Source organism: Bos grunniens, chromosome 7, assembly GCF_055505025.1.
Source record: "Bos grunniens cultivar Pamir isolate PY7600 chromosome 7, Bosgru_T2T1.0, whole genome shotgun sequence".
NCBI lineage: Eukaryota > Metazoa > Chordata > Mammalia > Artiodactyla > Bovidae > Bos > Bos grunniens.
In genome coordinates this window covers 79989513-80012772 of record NC_141171.1, presented here as the reverse complement: position 1 = coordinate 80012772, position 23260 = coordinate 79989513, and the positions used below count along the sequence as shown (strand labels likewise).

General features: G+C 42.1%; 1 protein-coding gene across 5 annotated transcripts in view; it reads right to left on the bottom strand.

Moving 5' to 3' along the window:
* The window catches only part of TENM2 (teneurin transmembrane protein 2), a 1167677-nt gene that overhangs the window by 329313 nt on the left and 815104 nt on the right, over window positions 1-23260 (bottom strand). For all 5 annotated transcript variants that reach the window (XM_086412765.1, XM_086412766.1, XM_086412768.1 and 2 more), the window contains one exon: window positions 15331-15565. In XM_086412765.1, coding sequence (XP_086268891.1) covers window positions 15331-15565 — 235 coding nt within the window. The remainder of the gene's footprint in view (window positions 1-15330; window positions 15566-23260) is intronic.

Here is a 23260-nt window from a genome sequence, read left to right as displayed (position 1 = left end):
TAGAAAAGACCCTGATGCTGGGAAAGATTGAAGGCAGGAGGAGAAGGGGACAACAGACGGTGAGATGGTTGGATGGCACCACCGACTCCACGGACATGAGTTTGAGCAAACTCCGAGAGTTGGTGATGGACAGGGAAGCCTGGCGCGCTGCAGTCCATGGGGTGGAAAAGAGTTGGACACGACTGAGAGACTGAAGGACTGAACTGAACCGAACTGATGAACACAGCTAGTAATGGGATTACCAACGGGAGGTGCGAAATACAAAAGTCCTTATTTAGCATAAAACTGGAGTTTCAGATAAAGAAACTAGATAAGTTTGGCCAGAGGCTCTCATATTGACTGAGCCTTCACATACTTATTTCACAAAAGAGAATGTCTTTCGTGAGGGATTTTCAAGCTCTTGATGATCACACTCTCCTGTAATAGAACAATGATACTGCTGTTCTCAGCATTTCTCTTGGGGACTCAGAAACTTGACTCAGTCATCTTAGATGTTCTGATAATATCCCCATTAGGCAGAGAGAGGCAAGGTAGACAGGGAAAAGAGGCAAATTTAAACCTTGCCAAATTAGAAACGTTGGAAAAGACTCTGATGCTGGAAGGGATTGGGGGCAGGAGGAGAAGGGGACGACAGAGGATGAGATGGCTGGATGGCATCACCGACTCGATGGACGTGAGTCTGAGTGAACTCTGGGAGTTGATGATGGACAGGGAGGCCTGGCGTGCTGTGATTCATGGGGTCGAAAGGAGTCGGACACGACTGAGCGACTGAACTGAACTGAAATGAATTGAAATTAGAAACGAGAAAACAAAAGGCAGCAAAGGTTAGACTAGAATCACATTGGCCAGGTTGCAGAACGTCTGGGAATAAAGAGAAAGGGCCCTACAGCTAGAACCAAGGGCAGTGAGCAAATCCAATTTCCCCCACAGCCATTCCTCTTTCTTGCTTTACCTGACATGTAAGAAGGGGAGGTGAGTTTCTGGAACATTTGAGTATTATATAGTACAGTATTCCTTGAAAAAAGAAATATTGTACAGTATTCCTTGAAAAAAGAAAATTCAATTCTATGTCTAAAACCCATAAAAGACATTCAGGCCAAGAAAGGAGGAATAAAAAGAGACTGTAACATTCAAGTTGAGACAGACATAATTTGGCACAATCTATCAAAATTCAAAATGTACATTATACATACCCTTTGATCTAGCAATTTCACTTCCAGGGATTTAACTTTGGAATATAATCATGGAAGTATGCAAAGAAAGATATATACACAAGACTTGTCATTACAGTTTTGTTTGTAACAGCAAAAACCTGAAAGCAATCTAAATGTCCATCAGAAAGAGATTGGTTAAATAAATTATGGCGTTACGGAATATTACACAGACTTTAAAAAAGAATGAGGCAGTCTACATGAAATTACCTGAAATGGTTTCTACAATTTCTTATGAAGTTAAAAAAAAGACATCGCCAAATGGTAGGTATAACACAATCCCATTTATACTAAACTTAAAAAGAAATATGCTCAGACACCATAAATATTTTTAGAAGCCTAAAATAATAAACCTTCAAATGAGATTTCCTTGAAGATAGGAATGGAGGGGGCAGGGAGTATACTTTGCATTTTTCACCTTTATAATCACTGAATATTTTTATCGAGAGAGTGAATACATTTTGTAATAAAATACCTGGAAATACTAAATCTATTGTAATCAGTTCAGTTCAGTCACTCAGTTGTGTCTGACTCTCTGCGTCCCCATGGACTGCAGCACACCTGGCTTCCCAACTCCTGGAGCTTGCTTAAACTCATGTCCATTGAGTCGGTGATGCCATCCAATGATCTCATCCTTTGTCATCCCCTTCTCCTCCTGCTTTCAATCTCTCCCAGCATCAGTGTCTTTTCTAAAGAGTCAGTTCTTCACAGCAGGTGGCAAAACACCAGTCCTTCCAATGAATATTTAGGACTGGTCTCCTTTAGGATGGACTGGTTGGATCTCCTTGCAGTCCAAGGGACTCTCAAGAGTCTTCTCCAACACCACAGTTCAAAAGCATCAATTCTTTGGGCTCAACTTTCTTTACGGTCCAACTCTCACATCCATACATGACTACTGGAAAAACCATAGCTTTGACTAGATGGACATTTGTAGGCAAGTTAATGTCTCTGCTTTTTTAATATGCTATCTAGATTGGTCATAGCTTTTCTTCCAAGGAGCAAGTGTCTTTTAATTTCATGACTGCAGTCACCATCTGCAGTGATTTTGGAGCCCAAGAAAATAAAGCCTGTCACTTTATTTCCATTGTTTCCCCATCTGTTTGCCATAAAGTGATGGGACCGGATGCCATGGTATTAGTTTTCTGAATGTTGAGTTTTAAGCCAGCTTTCTCATTCTCCTCTTTTACTTTCATCAAGAGGCTCTTTAGTTCCTCTTCGATTTCTGCCATAAGGGTGGTGTCAACTGCATATCTGAGGTTATTGATATTTCTCTTGGCAATCTTGATTCCAGCTTGTGCTTCATCCAGCCCGGCGTTTCTCAAGATGTACTCTGCATAGAAGTTAAATAAGCAGGGTAACAATACACAGCCTTGACGTATTCCTTTCCCAATTAGGAACCAGTCCATTGTTCCATGTCCAGTTCTAACTGCTGCTTCTTGACCTGCATACAGATTTCTCAGGAGGCAGGGAAGGTGGTCTGGTATTCCCATCTCTTGAAGAATTTTCCAGTTTGTTGTGATCCACACAATCAAAGGCTTTGGCATAGTCAATAAAGCAGAAGTAGATGTTTTTCTGGAACTCTCTTGCTTTTTCTATGATCCAATAGATATTGGCAATTTGATCTTTGGTTTCTCTGCCTTTTCTAAAACCAGCTTGAACATCTGGAAGATCTTGGTTCACGTACTGTTGAAGCCTGGTTTGGAGAATTTTGAGCATTACTTTGCTTGTCTGTGAGATAAGCGCAATTGTGTGGTAGCTTGAAAAGTCTTTGGCATTGCCTTTCTTTGGGATTGGAATGAAAACTGACCTTTTCCAGTCCTATGGCCACTGCTGAGTTTTCCAAATTTGCTGGCATATTGAGTGCAGCACTTTCACAGCATCATCTTTTAGAATTTGAAATAGCTCAGCTGGAATTCTATCACTTCCACTAGGCTTGGTTGTAGTGATACTTCCTAAGGCCCACTTGACTTTGAACTCCAGGATGTCTGGCTCTAAGTGAGTGATCACACTATCATGGTTATCTGGATCATGAAGATCTTTTTTTGTACAGTTCTTCTGTGTATTCTTGCCACCTCTTCTTAATATCTTCTGCTTCTGTTAGGTCCATACCATTTCTATACTTTATTGTGTCCATCTTTGCATGATATATTCCTTTGGTATCTCTAATGGTATCTCTAATTTTCTTGAAGAGATCTCTAGTCTTTCCCGTTCTGTTGTTTTCCTCTATTTTTTTGCACTGATCACTGAGGAAGGCTTTCTTATCTCTCTTTGCTATTCTTTGGAACTTTGCATTCAGATGGGTATAGCTTTCCTTTTCTCCTTTGCCTTTCGCTTCTCTTCTTTTCTCAGCTGTTTGTCAGGCCTTCTCAGACAACCATTTTACCTTTTTTGCATTTCTTTTTCTTGGGGATGATCTTGATCATTGCCTCCTGTCCAATGTCAGGAACCTCCATCCATAGTTCTTCAGGCACTCTGTCTATCAGATATAATCCCTTCAATCTATTGTAATATGTGCTCTAATTCTTTGCCTAATTCTTGACTGTTTCTTTGCAGAAGGAAATGGAGATAAAGATTCTTAATGGGATGAATAGGCAACAAAGTTGCCTCATCATCATGCAGGAAATGGAGGGAAGTTCCAGTCAGAGACCTGCCTACAGCCCCACCTGGACAATCAGCTCGAGAAACTGATGAGTCATCTGGCCTCACAGCTCCTCATCTGTAAAACGGATATCAGCCTGCAAATCCTGTTGGCCTTGATTCCTCCTCCTGGTCTGCCTTCTGATGCAGTAGTCAGAATCAAGGGCCTGGTAATTCCATGGTGGTGCAGTGGTTAGGACCCTGCACTTCCCCTGCTGGGGGCCCAGGTTCAATCCCTAGTCTGGGAACTAAGATCCCTCAAGACTTGCAGTGCAGCCAAAAAAAGAAAAAAAGGAATCAAGGGACCAACTTCTCGGAAGATGGCAGGTGTTTCTATACTCTCATCATCAGACCCCTTCCTTCCCACCTCACCTCCTACCTCTCTCTCTTCCTCTCTCATTAAAATAGCCCCTTCAACTCTAGCCCTGCAGAAAATTCTACACTTCTCCCTTTTCTAAAACCTGAAGGTACTGTGAATTTGAAGATGCATGTTATAGGCAGGACAGGAGGAGGTCTCCATCCTAACACAGCTTTCGTATTTCCGGACAGGGCCCATGATGGTGAAAACTCAGAAAAGTACCTCCAGACACACACTGAACGTGTCCTTTCCTACTTGGTTCTCACACCCGCTGCAGTGTCACACACACCATTCTACTGAATTTCTAGGGAGTTTAAATGTAGGTGTGCACTTTTCCCCCACTACTGAGCTTCTCCACAACATGCAACATCAGATTAAATCACAAGAGTGTAAATAGGAATGGGCATAATTATTGACATTAGGAGAAGCTGATTTTTAGGACAAAACTTTTTGTCTCATTAAATGTGGAACTATTCTGATGGTACCTATAAGAAGGTCCATTAGGGAGCAGACTGACTCCTATCTAAAATTTTCAGCACAAAAAGGAGAAGATGCATTTTTATATTGCTGAGAAGAGAACCTTGGAGCATGGAATTAGAGGTTTCCCATTCACTGTCTTATTAAAAAGCAAAACCAAGGACTTCAAATTGATAAAGGTAAAACTGCTTCTCCAGCCATTTTCAGGAGAGGAGAAATGCACTGAGTTGTTCTGAGTTAACTTTCTCATCAAGAGCCCTCATAAAGAGCACTGGTTAGTAAGACAATAAATGAGCATGTTTTAATTAGAAAATGTGGAATCCAAGCACTTTTGCAGGAAAGAAGATGATAGCTGGAAAGAGACATCAGGGGACTAATAAAAGTCAAGATGCATTCAGTGGCCACAGTGAACTCCAAGGTAAAGTTGTGGGACGTTTGAGAAGTGAACCAGAGAGGGTGATGAATCAGAAGGGGATGGGAATTACTCAGTGGAACTTATTCTTTCTACTTCATAATGGAATCAGTTGTAAACCCCCTGCTGTGTCCAGGCAAGTGAGGTAACTGATACTCTTGAACCTCCCATACTCCCAACCCTGGCCAGGACTGTGTGCCCAGAGGAGAAAATAATGTAATTAGGGGTTAAGCAAAAGCAGCTAGGCTGGGGCACAGCTAGCACTGAACTTGGCCTGGGTTTTCTCGTCTTTTTTTCAGCCTGCCAGCTCTCTGTCTTACCGTCTAACACCGTGGTGTTTGGTTATGGCCACACCCTTTTTTCTGGTATCTGGTCCTCACAGGCATATGATCCAGGCGTAATCAGTCAACACGGTCCACACTCCAGACCTCCAGACTGGGTCTGCTGTGGGCACAGGTTTCTAGCTGAGTTCCTGGGAGTTTCCTTGAAATATGAAGAGGAAATCCTTTTTCTCTTAGTTTCTAAGCTATGAGAATAGAGCCTGCAGTTCCCACAGCAATCTCACAAAAGGACACCTGCTTAAGAATGATGTTAGGAAACGGAAAAACAGCTGAGAGAGAGAGAGATGCCTACTGCCTGAGCTCAAGTCCCTGAATCAAGTTCTGCCTGAGTTTTGATTCTGTCCCACACCCTACATTACCCCAAGTTGTATCTTCCTGACAGGGCTCCCAAATGGATAACATAAAGTGTCTGAAACAGTGCTTGGCACCAGGCAGGCGTTTAAGAGATGACAATGACTAAAGACAAAACCAGGAACAGCGTTCAGTCCGTCCACACAGTGCAAAGATTTTCAATATAGCCACCATCTCTCCTCGCATGGACTCAGAAGTTTAGAAGCTAGACAAGACGATCCCTGCCCTTCTCTGCCTTTGGACAAACAAAAGTGTTCAATATTTTACAGAAAATAAACACGTGTTTAATTTTTAAAAATTGATTTAATATTACACTATTTCCAAATATAAATCAAGTCACTTGCTAATATCTGCAGGATATTGTGTGGAGTGCTCTCGTCAAACTCATTCACAGAACATCATGGTCAAATTGTCAGGTCTTCAAGACACCTTGCCTCTGACAAAACCCCATTTCTGTGCTCTTCAAACTGCCTTCATACTTTTGTTCCACCTTCCAGTAACTAATATCCTCCATCCCCGGGGTCTCTCTTTCCAAGACATCACATGCAGTAAGTCCTCAGATCTGCCAAGGGTCTTAACACCAGGCTAGAGAGATTAACTCATTGGGTTTTGGAGAAAGAGAGAAGAGGTCACTCAGGGTCACCAAAAATGCAAAAGTTGAGCTGCACCAGCCTCTGAGCCATGGACTGAGTACCTCCTCTCAGATGGTTGGCAGCATTGAAGTGCATAATAAATGTAATGCAGTTGAATCACCCCGGAACCATCCCCCACGCCCCACCCCCGGTCTGTGGACAAACTGTCTTCCACAAAATTGGTCCCTCGTGCCAAAAAGGTTGGGGACCGCGGCACTAAGGTGACTAAGAAAGCACGAAGCTGGACACAAGACACCCACACAGCAGGGCCCTACTTTCAGACGGTTTTTACATTTATTATCTCACTTTACTAAGCTGGCTTTCCCCAGGGTCCCACCAAATGCTTCAAAGTGCCTAATATCACCTTATGCTTTCTCATTCCCTATTCCTAAGTGCAGTGGAGAGGATCTGGGTTGATAAGAGATTTAAAAGGCACAAAGACTAAGTTCCCCATTTAAAATTCATATCTAAGCACATATCCATGCAAGAGGAAGAACATTTCCTACCTTCTTCCTAGAACCGGATTTTATATCCAGTCCTTCAAGTAATTGCAAAATAATAATAATAAGCTTTTAATTGTCATATCATTGGTGTGCAACATCTCGACAGGAGGACTAATGTTGAGCAGTGGACTTAGGGATGCTCCAACCCAGCTGAAGCTTTTTAACAAATTGAAATAGAATTTTAGAACCATCTCACAAATACAAAAAGGAAGTGCTACTCATTCTCTTTTGAAATATAAGGCAGGCATGCACAGCTAAAACACGGAGGACAGAAATTGGAAGCACTTGCTGATTTCTCAAACAATTACTTTGAGCAAGAAAGGATTCTGTAAGGAATTAAAAACACATGATTTTGAAGCTGATTCTCCGTGGTTAATGTTGTCATAAAAATGGATTATTTGCATACAAGACTTAGGGAACAGTCTGAAACGTGTGGGTTTTGGAGGAGAAAAAACAGCTATATGAGAAAAAGTGCTTCAAGTTGTTTCAGCTCCCTTATCATCCAAAGGATGCAGTCCTAGCTGAGCACACTGGCTGAGTGCCTCATGATGGACTGCGATTCTGGGGACATAAGATCCCCAATCACGAAGGCAGTCCAAACCAAGACTAATAAATCAAAGGAAGCTTCAGAAAAGGTGCAGAGCCTACTGCCTCTGCCTGGGAGAACCACGAGTGCCTTATCTGGCTTCTGTGAAAAGAAAAAGATCATTGCGGAGCCAGAATTAGAAAAGCCTCGCGCGCTCCATCAAGTCTCTCCCATCTGAGCCAGATAAAATATCCTCTGGGGAGGCTTCAGGAAATGCCCCGAGGGAATGACAGTTGATATTAGCTGAATGGGTGAAAGAGCACAGACAGAGATGGAAATACTGGGTTTTTTTCAACTGTGAACTTAACCCAAGAGTCTTTGACATTTACACAGACTCAGGGCAGAGGCTTGCACTTCCAAGGCATGACCGCAAGGTGGCTTCAGTCTGTAATAGGGTCCCCGTGGTCCAGGCTGCAGAGGGATGGCTTTTAAAAAACACAAAACATCTTTCTACCCAGAGGCTTTCCCGTGGTAACTCATAAGTAAGAAGTTCAAGTCCCCAGAGCTTTAATAAACTTAACAAGGCTTTAATTTTATAGCGGGAGACACATTTTAAAAGTTGAGCCCTCCTTGTAGACCTTTACCTTCAAGTATGTTTCCAAGTTTGCAAACCATGCCAAGAGCAGACTAGAGTGGTCTTAAATAAGACAATGCTTGTTTCTTTCTTAACGCACCTTGTAATTTGCACACGAGCCACACCACTTTATTTTCTTATTAATGGGTTTAGGTGTGTTTAACACCGCAAGCCATAAATGGCAAAGCAATGGATTAGACCAGGTTCTCTTTATTTTCCTGCCAATTGTTAGAAAGTGATGTGGGGTATGGGGTACCCCTCCTTACTGGGTTTTTCTCTACCACTCACCAACACACCCCCAACTCTACCTCCCGCCTCTAACCAACCACCAACCCCTGTCTCCATTTGCCAAGAAAAAAAAAAAAAGGCACAGTCTGGTTTCTCATTGGAGAGCATGCCTATTGAGCAGTTCAGTTATTGAGATTAATAAGCTGCCAGTTTCCAAGGAAGACTAAGAAAACTACAAAATTAAAGTGCACCGCAACGTGAAATGCTGCTGGTGGCCAGGCGGGATCACAGTGTCAAAAAGGCAAGGTAAAGCTATAAACTAAGGCTGAGTTTGAAAAGCTAACCTAAAGGTCTCATTAATTTCCATGTTGCCTCTGATGAGAATTTAGAGGGGGCATAATGTTTCGCAGTATGGAGAAATCATGCTGCCTACTGATTTGAAAAGTGCTAGAATGCATTTCATGCATTGGAGAAGGAAATGGCAACCCACTCCAGTGTTCTTGCCTGGAGAATCCTAGGGACGGGGGAGCCTGGTGTGCTGCTATCTATGGGGTAGTACAGAGTCGGACACAACTGAAGCGACTGAGCAGCAGGAGCAGAATGCATTTGGTTCACCCAGAATGAATTCTAGTTCTACATCTCACTTGAAAACGTTAAAAAAAAATGGGGGGGGGGAAGCAAACAGGTTACCTTGGTTTAATATTCTCAAGATCAAGCTTCTCAGGGATTCTGTCAGAAAATTAATCCTTAGGTAGAAAAATCAATCTGAGAACAAGTTGAGAAGAGTCTTCAGGTTCATCATGGTGGGGATGTTTCCACAATCTCATTTCTTCTCCATGAAAACCTTATTTACTAAAGATCATTAGGCTTGATTCCCAAATATGCACTCCCCATAAAGCTTCCAGATGAGGCTAAAATTACTTGGTCTTGAAGATAAAAAGTAGGTTTTCTGAAATGCTGATACCCAAATTAGATTCCTGGGATTCCCTGTGCCACTTGTCAAGCCCAAAATGCTCCATTCTCGATCAGAGCACTTCCTGGGTGTTCATCACAACTTTCTGAGTGTCCCTACACGAACGATGACCAAATGGCCATCCAGCATACTCAAGGCAGTGTGGCTTTCTCCTGCCAATCTGGCAAAGTCCTGTTTGGAAGATAAACCTCCTGCAAATCAAAGAGGCTAAAAAAAAGTAGCAGTGCTTTTTATTTCTGCAGCTTCAATTTACTCTCGCAGTTTATGATAGGCAGAGCATTAAACCTCTGAGCTCAGCTCACATGTATCCCATGCTGCTGGCACCATAGTCCTTTGAGGCTTCAGATTTACCATTCTGGGTGGCTGTCAGTCTTACAGAGCTGAAGACAAGGGTCCCTTATATCTTGCCTAGCTTATGAATTTGTCAGTGACCAACTCTATGTCCAGTAACAGACTGGGATTCATCCCTCAGATCATTTCTTGCCTCACATCACTTATAATGCATTAACTTCATCATTTCCATGGCCTGGGTAAATTTTAATTGGATAATAAGTATCATTTTATTTTGTTTTGTTCTTCTAGTTTCAAAGACATTATCATGTGTTGGGAATACGGCATGTGGAGTCAGGTAGACCCAAATTTCAATCCCGGTCCTGCCACCTACTTATTTGGAGATGTGAAGGTAATTTCATCTTCTCAAGTCTCAGTTTCCATTTATTTAAAATAGGGATAAGTAACATATACTCAACAGAAGAGTTAAAGGGTTCAGTGGGATCATGCCTGTAAAACTAAGTATTGAGCAAAAACTATTTGATAAAGTTGTTATTCACAGAACTATACAATCATGTAGAATAACTAAGTTGAACAAAATTTCTGGAGAGTTTGTTTTTTTTTTTTAAAGAGAAACATCAACTGCTGAGAACTTTGGATACAGTCAAAGTGAAAAGTGAAAGTCACTGTCGTGTCTGACTCTTTGTGATCTTGTGGATTATACAGTCCATGGAATTCTCTAGGCCAGAATACTGGAGTGGGTAGCCTTTCCCTTCTCCAGGGGATCTTCCCAACCCAGGGATCAAACCCAGGTCTCTAGCATTGCAGGCGGATTCTTTACCAGCTGAGCCACAAGGGAAGCCCAAGAAAACTGGAGTTGGATACACTAACTATGCTATTATTTGTAAATGGATGTGCTTTATGTTACATCTGTTATTTTAGAATCAAAATAAGTCTGGACAATAACAGCAACTCAATACTCTTTCTCGTTGCCTCAGAGATTTAAGAGGTGGAAAACTGAACTTGTTTTCTAAGTGACATCACTATTCACTCAGCCTCTTAAGTAAAAAAATCGGGTATTGTGCTCACGTCTGTCTAAGCTACATCCTGACATTCCAGCCATCATTAATTTTACTGATTCTACCTTTAGTACATTCCCCATAACTCTGGTCAGATTGGTAGGAGAAAGGCAGACAGCTCTGATTCTGCAGCTATGGGGACCCTAATGGAAACACCACCATTTTTCATCTTAACCATGACAGTATTCTCCAAATTGCATCCTCAGTCTTACTGTACCTCTCCCCAACCCCCTACCTATTAACCATAAGGCAGCTACCATAATTAAAAGCAAAACAAAACCATCTATGTATTATTTCAGCCTTCTGTTTAAAATGCTTCAGTGATCTTTCACTGTTTTGGGGGAGAGTCCAGAGTCTTTAAAGCAGCCCCAAACCATGCACTGTCCTGCCCTTGCCTGCCTTTCTAGTTTGCTTTCTCTTCCTGGAATCATAGCACTTCTTCTCCCACTGGATCATGGTTTTCACCAAGAACATTCTTTAAGTCTGCTGCTGCTACTGCTGCTGCTGCTAAGTCACTTTAGTCGTGTCCGACTCTTTGCGACCCCATAGACGGCAGCCTAATTAACACCTACTCATCCTTAGGGCTCAGCCTTTATGCCAATTTCTCCTGAGTCTGGCTTCTCTATACCTCTCATGGCACTTAATACATTTGTCATTGGAGGGTCACAGGCCTAATCTTTTGCTCGCATTCTGTCTACAGCCTAGAATCTACAAAAAGACAAGGACTTGCTTTTCTTCTTCTTCAATGCCTGGCATCTGGTTGGGTCTCATAGATGTTTCTCTAATGAGTAATGGATGACCATTTCAAAAAGTAACTTGAAAACTTGCTTGAGGATCTTGATGGCTACTCTGGTATTCTGGGGGCAAAAGCAAACTCAGAGAGAAGTTTTGTTCTGCTTAGGGATTTTCTTTAGTGACCTGCTACCAGAGAGAGATTCCAAGAAAGAAGCTTGCTTCAGCAAAATGCACGACGGAAGGAAAGTTAGGTTCTTTCACTGAGCTACTTTTTACTACTTTAGACAAAGAGATGCTGACTTCAGAAACTCCCAAAGCAGCAGCTGGCCAGAAAGATTCCTGACCTTGTTGCTCTCAGAAGAAGGAGGAGATAGGTGGTATCAACTCAGAATTACCCATGGACCTTGTTCTAAGACCTTCTGCAAGTAGGCTGAGAGAAAGATGGTTGAGGAGAGTGATTCTGTAGACCATCCTGTTTGCAAATAGTTCCTCTGCCCTGTGTTTTGTTTCTCTTGGCTTATATTATGGTTTACACATGAACTGATTGTTTTGGGTAGTATGCATTTATATGCATTTTTTATTTATATGGTTAACACTGATACAAAACTTTCCCTTATAAGCTTTTTTTGTCTTGTGTTATATTCCAAATTTGTACAGTGCTGTTTTCTGGCTATGCCTCCTTAACCAGCACCTTGATTCTACTTGTCATAGAACAAAAAATGGAAAAAGCACAGTCCAAGGAAGATCTAACATGCCTCATTAAGACTGATGGGAACATCAACAAGCAATGCAGGGGGCCAGGGCTTGTTCCTTGCTGGTCTAAAGAAACACCTTGGATTTGGCTTGGAGTCTCTGGGGTGGCAGAATGCCTACCCATCACCTTCCAGAGTTATGAAATTCTTCCGTCATGCCCAGAAGTCTAGATTAATGAGATCGGGGGTGGTGAAGTTTTGTTTGTAAATTTCCATTGCACTTTCACAGTTGATGACTACATCATAATCAGCCTCCAGAATGTCTTGCCTTCAATGGTTCTCTCTCTCCGATATGGTTAATCAATCCTTATTTGATATGAAAGACATGAATGGGAATCCTAGTATGATATCATTACCCTAACTTAAGAGCTTCTGTTCCCTACATTTGCCTGGTGGGTAAGAAAATGACACCATTAAACTAACAATATTTCAGCATTGGAGTGAAATTGTTCACTTTTACAGTTTCCAAGACTACATGGAAAAATCACTGAAGAATGGGAACAAATGATGCCATAATCTTTGATTTTTTTTCTCCACTTATCTACTAGGTAAAACTCTTATTTATCCTTCCAAACCCAGCTCAAACAGCCCCTCAGCTGGAAAACTTTTCCTGAACATCCTGGAATAGTTAACTATGATGTCAGCTGTTCAACCACTGTAACTTACAGACTTTCTTTATTGTAAACACTGCATGATCTTTCTGTTTATGTGCCTATATCCTTTTTTAGGCTGTATGAGCTCTAAGGGAAGAATACACGTTTTAATCATAATCTCCCCAGTACCTAACATAGCACTTAGTATTTTCAAGAGACTCAGTAAATATTTGCTAATAAGAGACTGAATAAATAATATCTAAAAGAGAAACATAAAGTTCAACAATTCAATTCAAGACCAGTTGCACACCCAAATTCTATGTATTCAGTTCTATAGATAGAATTTCAAATACCTGGGTTTGATTTTAGTAATGGCCCTTCTCAAGGGACTTACGTTCTCTAATTCTTGGCCCTTGAATGTACTGATCAGAGAACATCTGATACTGTTCTTGCCTTCTGATAGGATTTGGCTTGCTTCCTCTAAAAGCACTGAGAAACTCCAAACCTAGGAGAAATGCTAAGTATTCTAATAACCTGAAGAAGGACTCGACAGGTTGGAAGGCATGTTCTGGGAGAACTTCAGGAGAGCAGGAAGGGGATATGCTTGGTTTGCTGGTCCTCTCCCCCAGATCTTTTCAAGGGAAATATTTATTGCCAATCACATCAGAATGTGATGGGTGACAGCAGATACCCTCATGCAGTGCATGTGTTCCCATCACCAATAAGAGACTCTTTGTGCAGAGTGGACATTCTGATGGATCTTTCCCTGATGATGCGACAATCAAGGCAATAATTGTAGGTTTGTGATCAGATACCTCACCATCTTATGTGTAGAAACCACCAGAGTTCCATCCAAAGTCTCATAATTTACCATCTCACTGATGCTCTAGAATGCATGCAAGTTACGTTGACCCCAAATCTACATTCTGAAATTTTTAAATGGTGACAACAATGATTTCTTCCTACTTCACTGACGTGCTTCCAGGCTTGATTGAGACAGTGCATTTAAACCACTGATATTGGCATTTACAAAGTACACAATAGAAACTGTTCGGTATTGGTGATGCTAGTCCTCTTTTTCCCTTTTTCTCCTTCTTTTTCCCAATATCTACTACATTTCTTCTACCCTTTCTCCTCCTCCTCCGTCTTACCCACTGTGCATTGCCTCATGTCTAGTGACTATTAATATTTTTCAAATAATGGCTGTTAACGTGAAAACAGACTGACTAGTACCCCACAAACTCTATGGCAGTTCATAAATATAAGGAAGAAAAAAGAAAATCTTATCCAGTCTTAAAGACCACCACCAACTATGAAAATTGACTGAGTTAAGCCTGGTGGACTAGTTAGCTTTCAGCCTGGAACCCTTCCATAAAGCTACTTATTAGTGGGTTATTATATCAATGCAGATGTTTAAACCTATCTATTATATATAATATATACATATATTTTCTATTGAGTTTACTTATTATAAACCTTAGAGATTACAAAGGCATGGTTACAAATCACCTACACTGGTTAGAAAATAAAATGCATCAAAGTTTGAAGTGACTATAATGACAATGAGGTTCAACGTATCCAAGATCTTATTAATAATTAGAGATAAACAACATGAAATGCTATGGCTTGCATAATTATTGCCAGCTGTATGCAAAAAATTCACTGGCCATTACCGGAAAGATTACAGATTATTTTTTTTCTTTAAACCTAAGTTATTAAAGTTTAAAAACTATGTGAGAACTTTCTAAAGGTTCAATATGAATTAGCCCCATTCTCTATTTAGTCTCCATGGTTCTTCTGGGCTAGGAAACAGTGACCACTGAAGTACATACACCCTGAAAGTGCCTGGGGATGGAAAAACAAGAGCATTCCAGTATCTGGTCAACCCACTGCCAATTACACTGTAGCCTGCCACGCTGTGACCAATGCCCCTTCCTTCAGGTCGCTAAGGCAAGGGTGATTTTGGAAGACCAGAAGCAAAGGTGAGAAAAGGACAGCAGCAAACACAAAGCAAAGCCAGAGCTGGAGATCACTTTCCAACTCTTCCCTTTCAACATAAATGCTGCCCCTTTTTTCTTGTTTGTTTTTCTCTACATTGTTGTTTGCCCATCAGGCATCAAGCTGTTAAAAAGTGTGTACAGGAGGGATTAAAGAGAGACTGCATGTTGGATGAAATATAAATTAAAATTATACTTCTGTCAGTCTGGAATTGGGGATTGTTTCTCAAGGTCTCCCCAAACACTTAATTTCAAATGAGTCTTCATTTATTACTTCAGGAAAGGCTAAATGCATAATTTATCAGCAGCTTTCAGTCAATATACCCTTATAAGCATGTTTCCCATGAGCCTTTGTGTAAAAATATGTTATGCTAATTCTATTAGTTGGGTACACAGGAGCTGTCGAAGAAAGTAAACATGCATTAAAAGGAGACACATGTGAACAAAAGAAATACCTATCAACCTGCTGTCCAGGGTGGAATTACCAAGGGAACAGCCAGAGCTGGTCAACTTATCCCACAACGTAGGTGGGGTTTTCACCCCACTATAGCTCTGCGCCACCCCGATGCTCTTCGAGGGTGAGGCAGGAAGGAGGCATGTGTGATCACGATGGGGACTTACCGAGTCTCCAGCGGCACGTTGCTGTTCAGCACCCAGCTGTCCTGAAGCTGAACGGACTCGGGAGTGGTGGCCAGGTCATTGGGTGCAGGAGCCGGGGCGTGGATCTGACTCCGCCGGTTGGTCAACGAGTTCCTGTTGAGGGAGTTGGCGGACGAGTGGTGATGGGACAGCGTGTGGTTGTGCGGGGGTGGCAGAGGGGGCCTCAGAGTCGACTGGCTGTGGTGGTTTGGAGGGCCTGGGAAAAGAGGAAGGAGAAATGGCAGTCAGGGGCTGCTGGCCACCGCCGTGAACACACTATCTGGAACCAAAGCCTTGATATTGACAAGTGCTGAACATCACCCATTGGAAACTCAGGTAAGACTACATCAAGCATCCCAGGGTCAGTTACTAATAAACAGTATGCCTTGATTTGCCTTTAGGTAATTGCACTCATCTCACACACTAGTAAAGTAATGCTCAAAATTCTCCAAGCCAGGCTTCAGCAATATGTGAACCATGAACTTCCAGATGTTCAAGCTGGTTTTAGAAAAGGCAGAGGAACCAGAGATCAAATTGCCAACATCCGCTGGATCATGGAAAAAGCAAGAGAGTTCCAGAAAAACATCTATATCTGCTTTATTGACTATGCCAAAGCCTTTGACTGTGTGGATCACAATAAACTGGAAAATTCTTCAAGAGATGGGAATACCAGACCACTTGACCTGCCTCTTGAGAAATCTGTATGCAGGTCAGGAAGCAACAGTTAGAACTGGACATGGAACAACAGACTGGTTCCAAATAGGAAAAGGAGTACGTCAAGGCTGTATATTGTCACCCTGCTTATTTAACTTATGTGCAGAGTACATTATGAGAAACGTTGGGCTGCAAGAAGCACAAGCTGGAATCAAGATTGCGGGAGAAATATCAATAACATCAGATATATAGATGACACCACCCTTATGGCAGAGAGTGAAGAGGAACTAAAGAGCCTCTTGATGAAAGTGAAAGTGGAGAGTGAAAAAGTTGGCTTAAAGCTCAACATTCAGAAAACGAAGATCATGGCATCTGGTCCCATCACTTCATGGAAAATAGATGGGGAAACAGTGGAAATAGTGTCAGACTTTATTTTTTGGGGCTCCAAAATCACTACAGATGGTGACTTCAGCCATGAAATTAAAAGACGCTTACTCCTTGGAAGGAAAGTTATGACCAACCTAGATAGCATATTGAAGAGCAGAGACATTACTTTGCCAACAAAGGTCCATATAATCAAGGCTATGGTTTTTCCTGTGGTCATGTATGGATGTGAGAGTTGGACTGGGAAGAAGGCTGAGCGCCAAAGAATCGATGCTTTTGAACTGTGGTGTTGGAGAAGACTCTTGAGAGTCCCTTGGACTGCAAGGAGATCCAACCAGTCCATTCTAAAGGAGATCAGCCCTGGGATTTCTTTGGAAGGAATGATGCTAAAGCTGAAATTCCAGTACTTTGGCCACCTCATGTGAAGAGTTGACTCATTGGAAAAGACTCTGATGCTGGGAGGGATTGGGGGCAGGAGGAGAAGGGGACGACAGAGGATGAGGTGGCTGGATGGCATCACTGACTTGATGGACGTGAGTCTGAGTGAACTCCGGGAGTTGGTGATGGACAGGGAGGCCTGGCGTGCTGCAATTCATGCGGTCGCAAAGAGTCGGACACGACTGAGTGACTGAACTGAACCGAGGCATCAAATGATGCATGAGAAGCTAGGTTAGCAAAACCAGGCTGGTGAGGGCTGACCAGTGGGAATTATTTGAAACTTCTTAATTCTACAAGGAAAGTCATGTGACATTCAAGGTTGACCACTGTTGTAACAAGTTCCCAGCCCATTTCCTGGTAAGCCAGGATACTCCATACATTCTTTAAACAATGTCCACAATGGGGGGAGGGGTGGGCTTCCCTGGTGGTCCAGCATTAGGGCTCCACACTCCCACTGCAGGGTGCATGGGTTCGATCCTTGGTTGGGGAACTCCTACATGTTGTGAAGCATGGCCAAAATACAGATAAAAAGAAATAATGGTATGGTATCTTTCTGAAGGTATAAGAATATGGCATACTGGAAGTCAGGGAGTAGCAAGTTTAAACACCTATCAGGGGCCAGGCAGGAAAGTGAAGTGGATTGAGGTGAACGGGAGCAGGTAGGGAACAGCCTTCACTCAGATCAAGGCTCACGTGGCTATTTAGGGGTTAGAGATCAAGGCAACTGATCCTCCAATTTTTCTAGGAAAGCTGAAGATCTGGACTTTTAGTTTTTTAAAAAATGTTGACAATGAAAATATATATGCGTGTGTTTTGGGTGTGTATTTATATATATACCCACATATGTATGTATACACACACACATATATATTTTTATATATACACACACACACATATATATACACATATGATTACATATGACTTCCCTGGTGGCTCAGATGGTAAAGAATCCGCCTGCAATGCGGGAAACCCTGGTTCGATCCCTGGGTCAGGAAGATCCCCCGGAGAAGGGAATGGCAACCCACTCCAGTATTCTTGCCTGGAGAATTTCATGGGCAGAGGAGCCTGGAGGGCTACAGTCCATGGGGGTCTCAAAGAGTCGGACACAACTGAGCGACTAACACTTTCACGTTTATATACAATCACATGTATATATGTATACCTTTTTAAAAATGAGAGTCAACAAAACACACCTATGAGCTCACTCAGATCAGGGGCTTGATAACATCTGTCCTCTGAGAGATGAACCCTGAGGACTCGGTCTCTGGAGAAGGTCAGGGTTGATGTTTTCAAACCGTGACCCTTACTCAAAATTGCATCCTAGTTTCTAATCTTGAAATCCTCCATCCTTGCAGGAAAAACACACAAAGGACAACCACACCCCTCTACATATTCGCCTGTAAATATGACCAAGGATGACAGTCCCATCCACGGTTTTCCTGGCAATCCGTTCTCCATCTACAAAGTGAAATATTTTAAGCGTAATGAAAATGAAAGCAGTTCACTATGCAATGCAAGCCTATAATTTGGTTTTAATGGCTGCTGAAACATGACTTTTAATTTGTGTCCTTTGAGAAAGTTTATTTTTTGAAGCCTCCAGTCGGGCTTGGCAGCCCACCAGGTGACTGCCGAGCCTTGTCATTTTGGCCCCTGCCAACTTTGAAAATCCTCAGCCCCTGCTGTCCTGGCTCTAAGAAGTTGGCTCAAGTCATTTAAACAAGCAATTTGACACAAATTTCAACTACTTGTCTCCTTATGTGGCCAGGCTACATCTCCAAAAGGTGTAATCTACATTCCATGGCTCCTGGGAAGCTTGCAGAAATGTTCCGAGAGAAAGGCAACATGTCAAGAAGATACTAGGTTTGGGGAGCATCGTGACCATTGCAAACAGGAAAGAAAAATGCAGAGGAAAGTGGTTCCTCGAAGTTTGTGTCTCTGGGCTGAAATTACTTGGGTGATTTTTTTTGGGGGGGGGGTGGGGGGGTTGTGGGACAAATAAAACTAAAACTAAAACCCAGTGGGAAATGCCACCATACCGTTGTATAGATTTTTAAATTGCGTCCTCCAAATGAACCTGTTAATTCGTATTTTCCATTCTGCACCACTGACATTTTAAATATAACTTTGAAGGAGTTTCATTGCTATAGCAGGCTATTATATTTTCTGGCATTGTTGTCTGTCTTGCAATGTATTATTATATAGTTATTTAGCATTTGTCTGTCTCGTATTAGTGGAAAGAGGGGAGAAAAGGGGGTGAAATGATGTAATAATGATCCTTCAGAGATGCTATCTAAGCCCCTCACACAAGGTTAATGAATTCTCATGCCTTTCTTTCTCCCCCTCTCAACTCCCATCCAAGTGGTGTCATTATTCTCCATTAGTTAGGTAATTATGAGCCTTGCCTCGGGAAGGCGAGATGAATCAGAGCACAAGCGAGAACCCACCCTCCCCAGCCCCAAGCCCTAACTTTGCATCTCCCTCAGCCCTCAGCCCCCACCCTCCAGCTCTCCAGCTACACCCTCCCAAAGTACAAAGAGGCTGTGTGAGGGATTTCATTCACTAAATGGGACACCAGGCCCCTCCTGCTTCTGGTCTGTTCACCCTGAGCTGAGCTTTCTCTGCCTGCTCCAGCTTGGGTGGTCTTTTCCTGTCCATCAGTGTTCCCTGTGGGTGGAATTCCTGTGGTTGTCTTCCTGTGGACACAGCTGGTGGTGGTGCCCACGGGGGAGCGGCGCTTCCACCTGGGTGTTGAGTGGTTTGTTTCCAAAAGATGGAGGGTGAGTTTTCCAGTTTTCCAGACAGGTCAAATTCTCCATTTCTCCTTAAGAGAAGGCCTAGGGCATCATCGCGGGGGGGCGGGTGGGGGAGTTGAGGGATGGAGAAGGACGAACAGGAGAAGATAAACAAATACTCAACTCTCCACTCACCCGGCCCTCCTGTAAAGCAGCAAGCTCTTTGCATAAAATCAAATGACCCATAGCAACAACAGCGCAGCGGTCCCCCATCCTCTGTATTGAAGGATGCTCACCTTACACTGTTGCTCATTTCCACTGTGACACTGGTCATATTTGCTCATTTATCTATCTATTCAAAACTCAAACTTTTGAACTAGGTGCAGGAGCTAGAAGGAAAAGACACTGACAAGAGAGGCAAATGCTATCACTGGGGATAAACAGAACTGGTGCAGGAGCATTTGCAGGGGGCACTGAGCCAGTGGTTAGGAGACAATATCTGAAGAACTGGGTTCAAGGATCAAGTCTGCCCACTTTTGAGTTATGGGAACTTAGGCCTCAGGCTTCATTTCTCTAATTATCAACATCCTTATCTGTCAAATGATGAAAACAGCAGTAACTACCCATAAGGTTGCTGTGAAAGGTAGGGAGGAAGGTGACTGCAAAGGGCTAAACATGCTACCTGATGGCTGGCAAGTTCCCCCCAAACTGCGTGCATGGACCACTGCTTGGTTCTGGGGGACAGAAGGATGGATAAAGGAGTAACTGCAGCTCTCAAGAAGCCCAGATTTAAGCAGAAAGAGTACGCTCAGAGTTCATCTCCCAAGGGCAGGAGTCACAAACTGGCAGACCCCAAGCTGACTATTACCAAAAATTCAAGGTGAAGACTGTACATAGGGTTCCAGACTTCTGACTTCTCTTGGAAACAAATTAAAGATATCGAGTCTGTATTCCCTCATGGCAACAACTGGATGGAGCCCAGCACCATTGGGTGGTTTTGCTTGTTTGCTTCTGTCATCAACCTGAACAACCCCTGTTACCTTCACCTGGTCGGATGTAGCCTTTGTATTACGGGCTGGTAGACATTTACGCTTTTGGACCGCTGCCTGAACTCAGGGTTCCTTAGCATTCTGTGTGGGTCACGTGTCTCTCATATAACAACACTTCTGCTACAGTGAATGATCTCAAGCACTTTTTGTGTTTGTTTTTGTCACAGTCATCCAATATGTTTGCTGGATGTGACGGTTTTCTATTTCAAAAAATGCACACAATGGCAAGCAACATGCCTTACTGCTTTCTAGGAAGCGAAATGACATGAAAGAGTCATTCTCTAAGGCAAGTGTTGTCTTCAGTCTATGGTGAAACAAAGATGAATATCTCAGCTTGATGAAGGTAGCTTCCTTCATGTCCACTCTGAGTGCCACACATTTATTGGGCTTAATTCATGTGCATCGTATTAATGGCTCTTCTATTACATAAATCTGAAATCACACAGTAATGTAATTGAGGCATGAATAACTATGTAGCATAAACACTTACATGGTATCAACCTAATAAGTATGCTATTAGCAGCAAAAGGCAGTTGTCATTAAAATTACTGTGCTAACCTATTATACTGCACCTGATTTATCCTGAAGTCAGAAACCTGGAATTTGTTTTTAGGTGCTGTGCAGCTTTTAGTCCTAGGAAGGAGGAGCTATATATCGGTCCTTTGTTAAAAGCTAGGGCAGGACAGATAGGAATCCGAGCAAAGTTAATTCACGGAGAAGGTGCCTCCTGTAGATTTTAAAATGAAGTGCTTGAATGAACACTTAACTTGAACTGTTTGCTTATTTGGATTGTTTGCTTGAATGGTCTAGGCGTCTGAGGTTTTAGATGTGCTGTGGGACAGCTGCCAGCAATTCTGTTCCTGAAAGAGATGCTGTTCACATATTCTGTCCTTCCTAAATGCCAACTGGTTAACAGTGGAGTCTTAAAAATAAAGCAGGACTTCTTGATCAGGTCACAATATCAATTCCAACATAGTTGTCTGGGATTACAAAATTTTAGAGTATCAACTCTTTTTGTAGAAAAATTTTTTATGGAATTACAGTTGAATTATAGTATCACCTAAGTTTCAGGTGTACAGCACAGCAATTCAGTTATATACACAACTTTTCCCTTGCAAGTTATTTTGGAATACCAAGTATGGTTCCCCGTGCTATACAGTAGGTCTTTGGTGGATTTATGGTAATGTGTATATATTAATTCAAGTCTCCTAATTTATCCCTCCCCTACCGCTCTTCCCCTTCGGTAACCATAAGTTTGTTTTCTGTGTATGTGAGTCTCTTTCTGTTTTGGAAATGTTTGTATCTTTTTTTTTCCTTCAACCTATAAGCAATACAGTATAATAATTGTCTTTCTCTGGTTTACTCTACCTAGTACGATAACCTCTAGGTCCATCCATTTTGCCGCAAATGGCATTATTTCATTACATTTTATGACTGAGTAATAGTCCACTGTATATACATATACACATACATATTAATACACACTGGAGTTTCATCACCCAGAAACTCCAGTCTGTCAACATTATCCCCACTTCCAGCATATTCTAGCTATTCTAGCATAATTGCTGTCAAGAAGGAACTTGCTTCAAAGATGAGGTTCAGGAGGCAGAGAGTTTGTGGTTAATTCATTATCCACAAATAAATAAATTAGGAGGGATAAATTAGGAAGCTGAGATTAACATATACACCTTCACTATATATAAAATAGATAATGAGTATCACTCATTCTTGAAGATGGCATGCTAATTGTTGATCTTTAAAAATTACATATATATATGTGTATACATATATATATACACACACACATACACACACGCACACATACACACATACACAAATACACTGGAGTCAACTTATGTGTTGACTAGATGAGTGGTGCTCAAATAGCATGTGGAAACCAGCAACGCCCACATTTTAAAGAATGTGTAAAGAAAGCATTTTCTATGGAGCTAAGGAAGTAAATCCACAATAACTGGCTACTGTTGTACTTTCCTAAATAAACAGCTGGGGGAGGAATTCAGGCTGGGTCTTCCTTTGCCAGGCAGGGTGTTGATGGCAGTGGGAGGGCAGGGATGAACTCAGATAGCCTTGACTTGCCCACACCAATTATTCCTGGTGATTAAAAATGATGAGGAAATGTGTGAAAGAAAAAATAAAAGTAGAGGCCTGCCTAGCTGCCAACGATTTACTCATTCTTGGAGCTGACAAGCCAGTTGTCGGCCTTTAAAAATTTTAACCCTTCAGCCCCCAAGATAATGAATTAACCACAAACTCTCTGCATTCTGAACCTCATCTTTGGAGCAAGTTCCACCTTGACAGCAATTTGAATATGTTGGAAGTGGAGATAATGTTGACAAAGACTCTGGAGTTTCTGGGTGATGAAAACTGGCACCAGGAAACCCTGTTCAATTTTAACCTTGAATGGGCGCCAGAGGGAATCGGAGGTGAGCATTTCCAAGCCTCAGGTTAGAACTAAGGAGAGTGGAGGCTATTGCAGACGGCCAGGCTGGTGGTAAGTTGTGAACCCCTGTTTGGCCACTTATTAGCTATGTGATCCCTGGAAAGTTACGTATTTTTTTCTGAGTTTGTTTCTTCATCTGTAAGATGGGTATAGTCATTTTATTTCTTTCATATAATTGCTAGGATAATCAAATA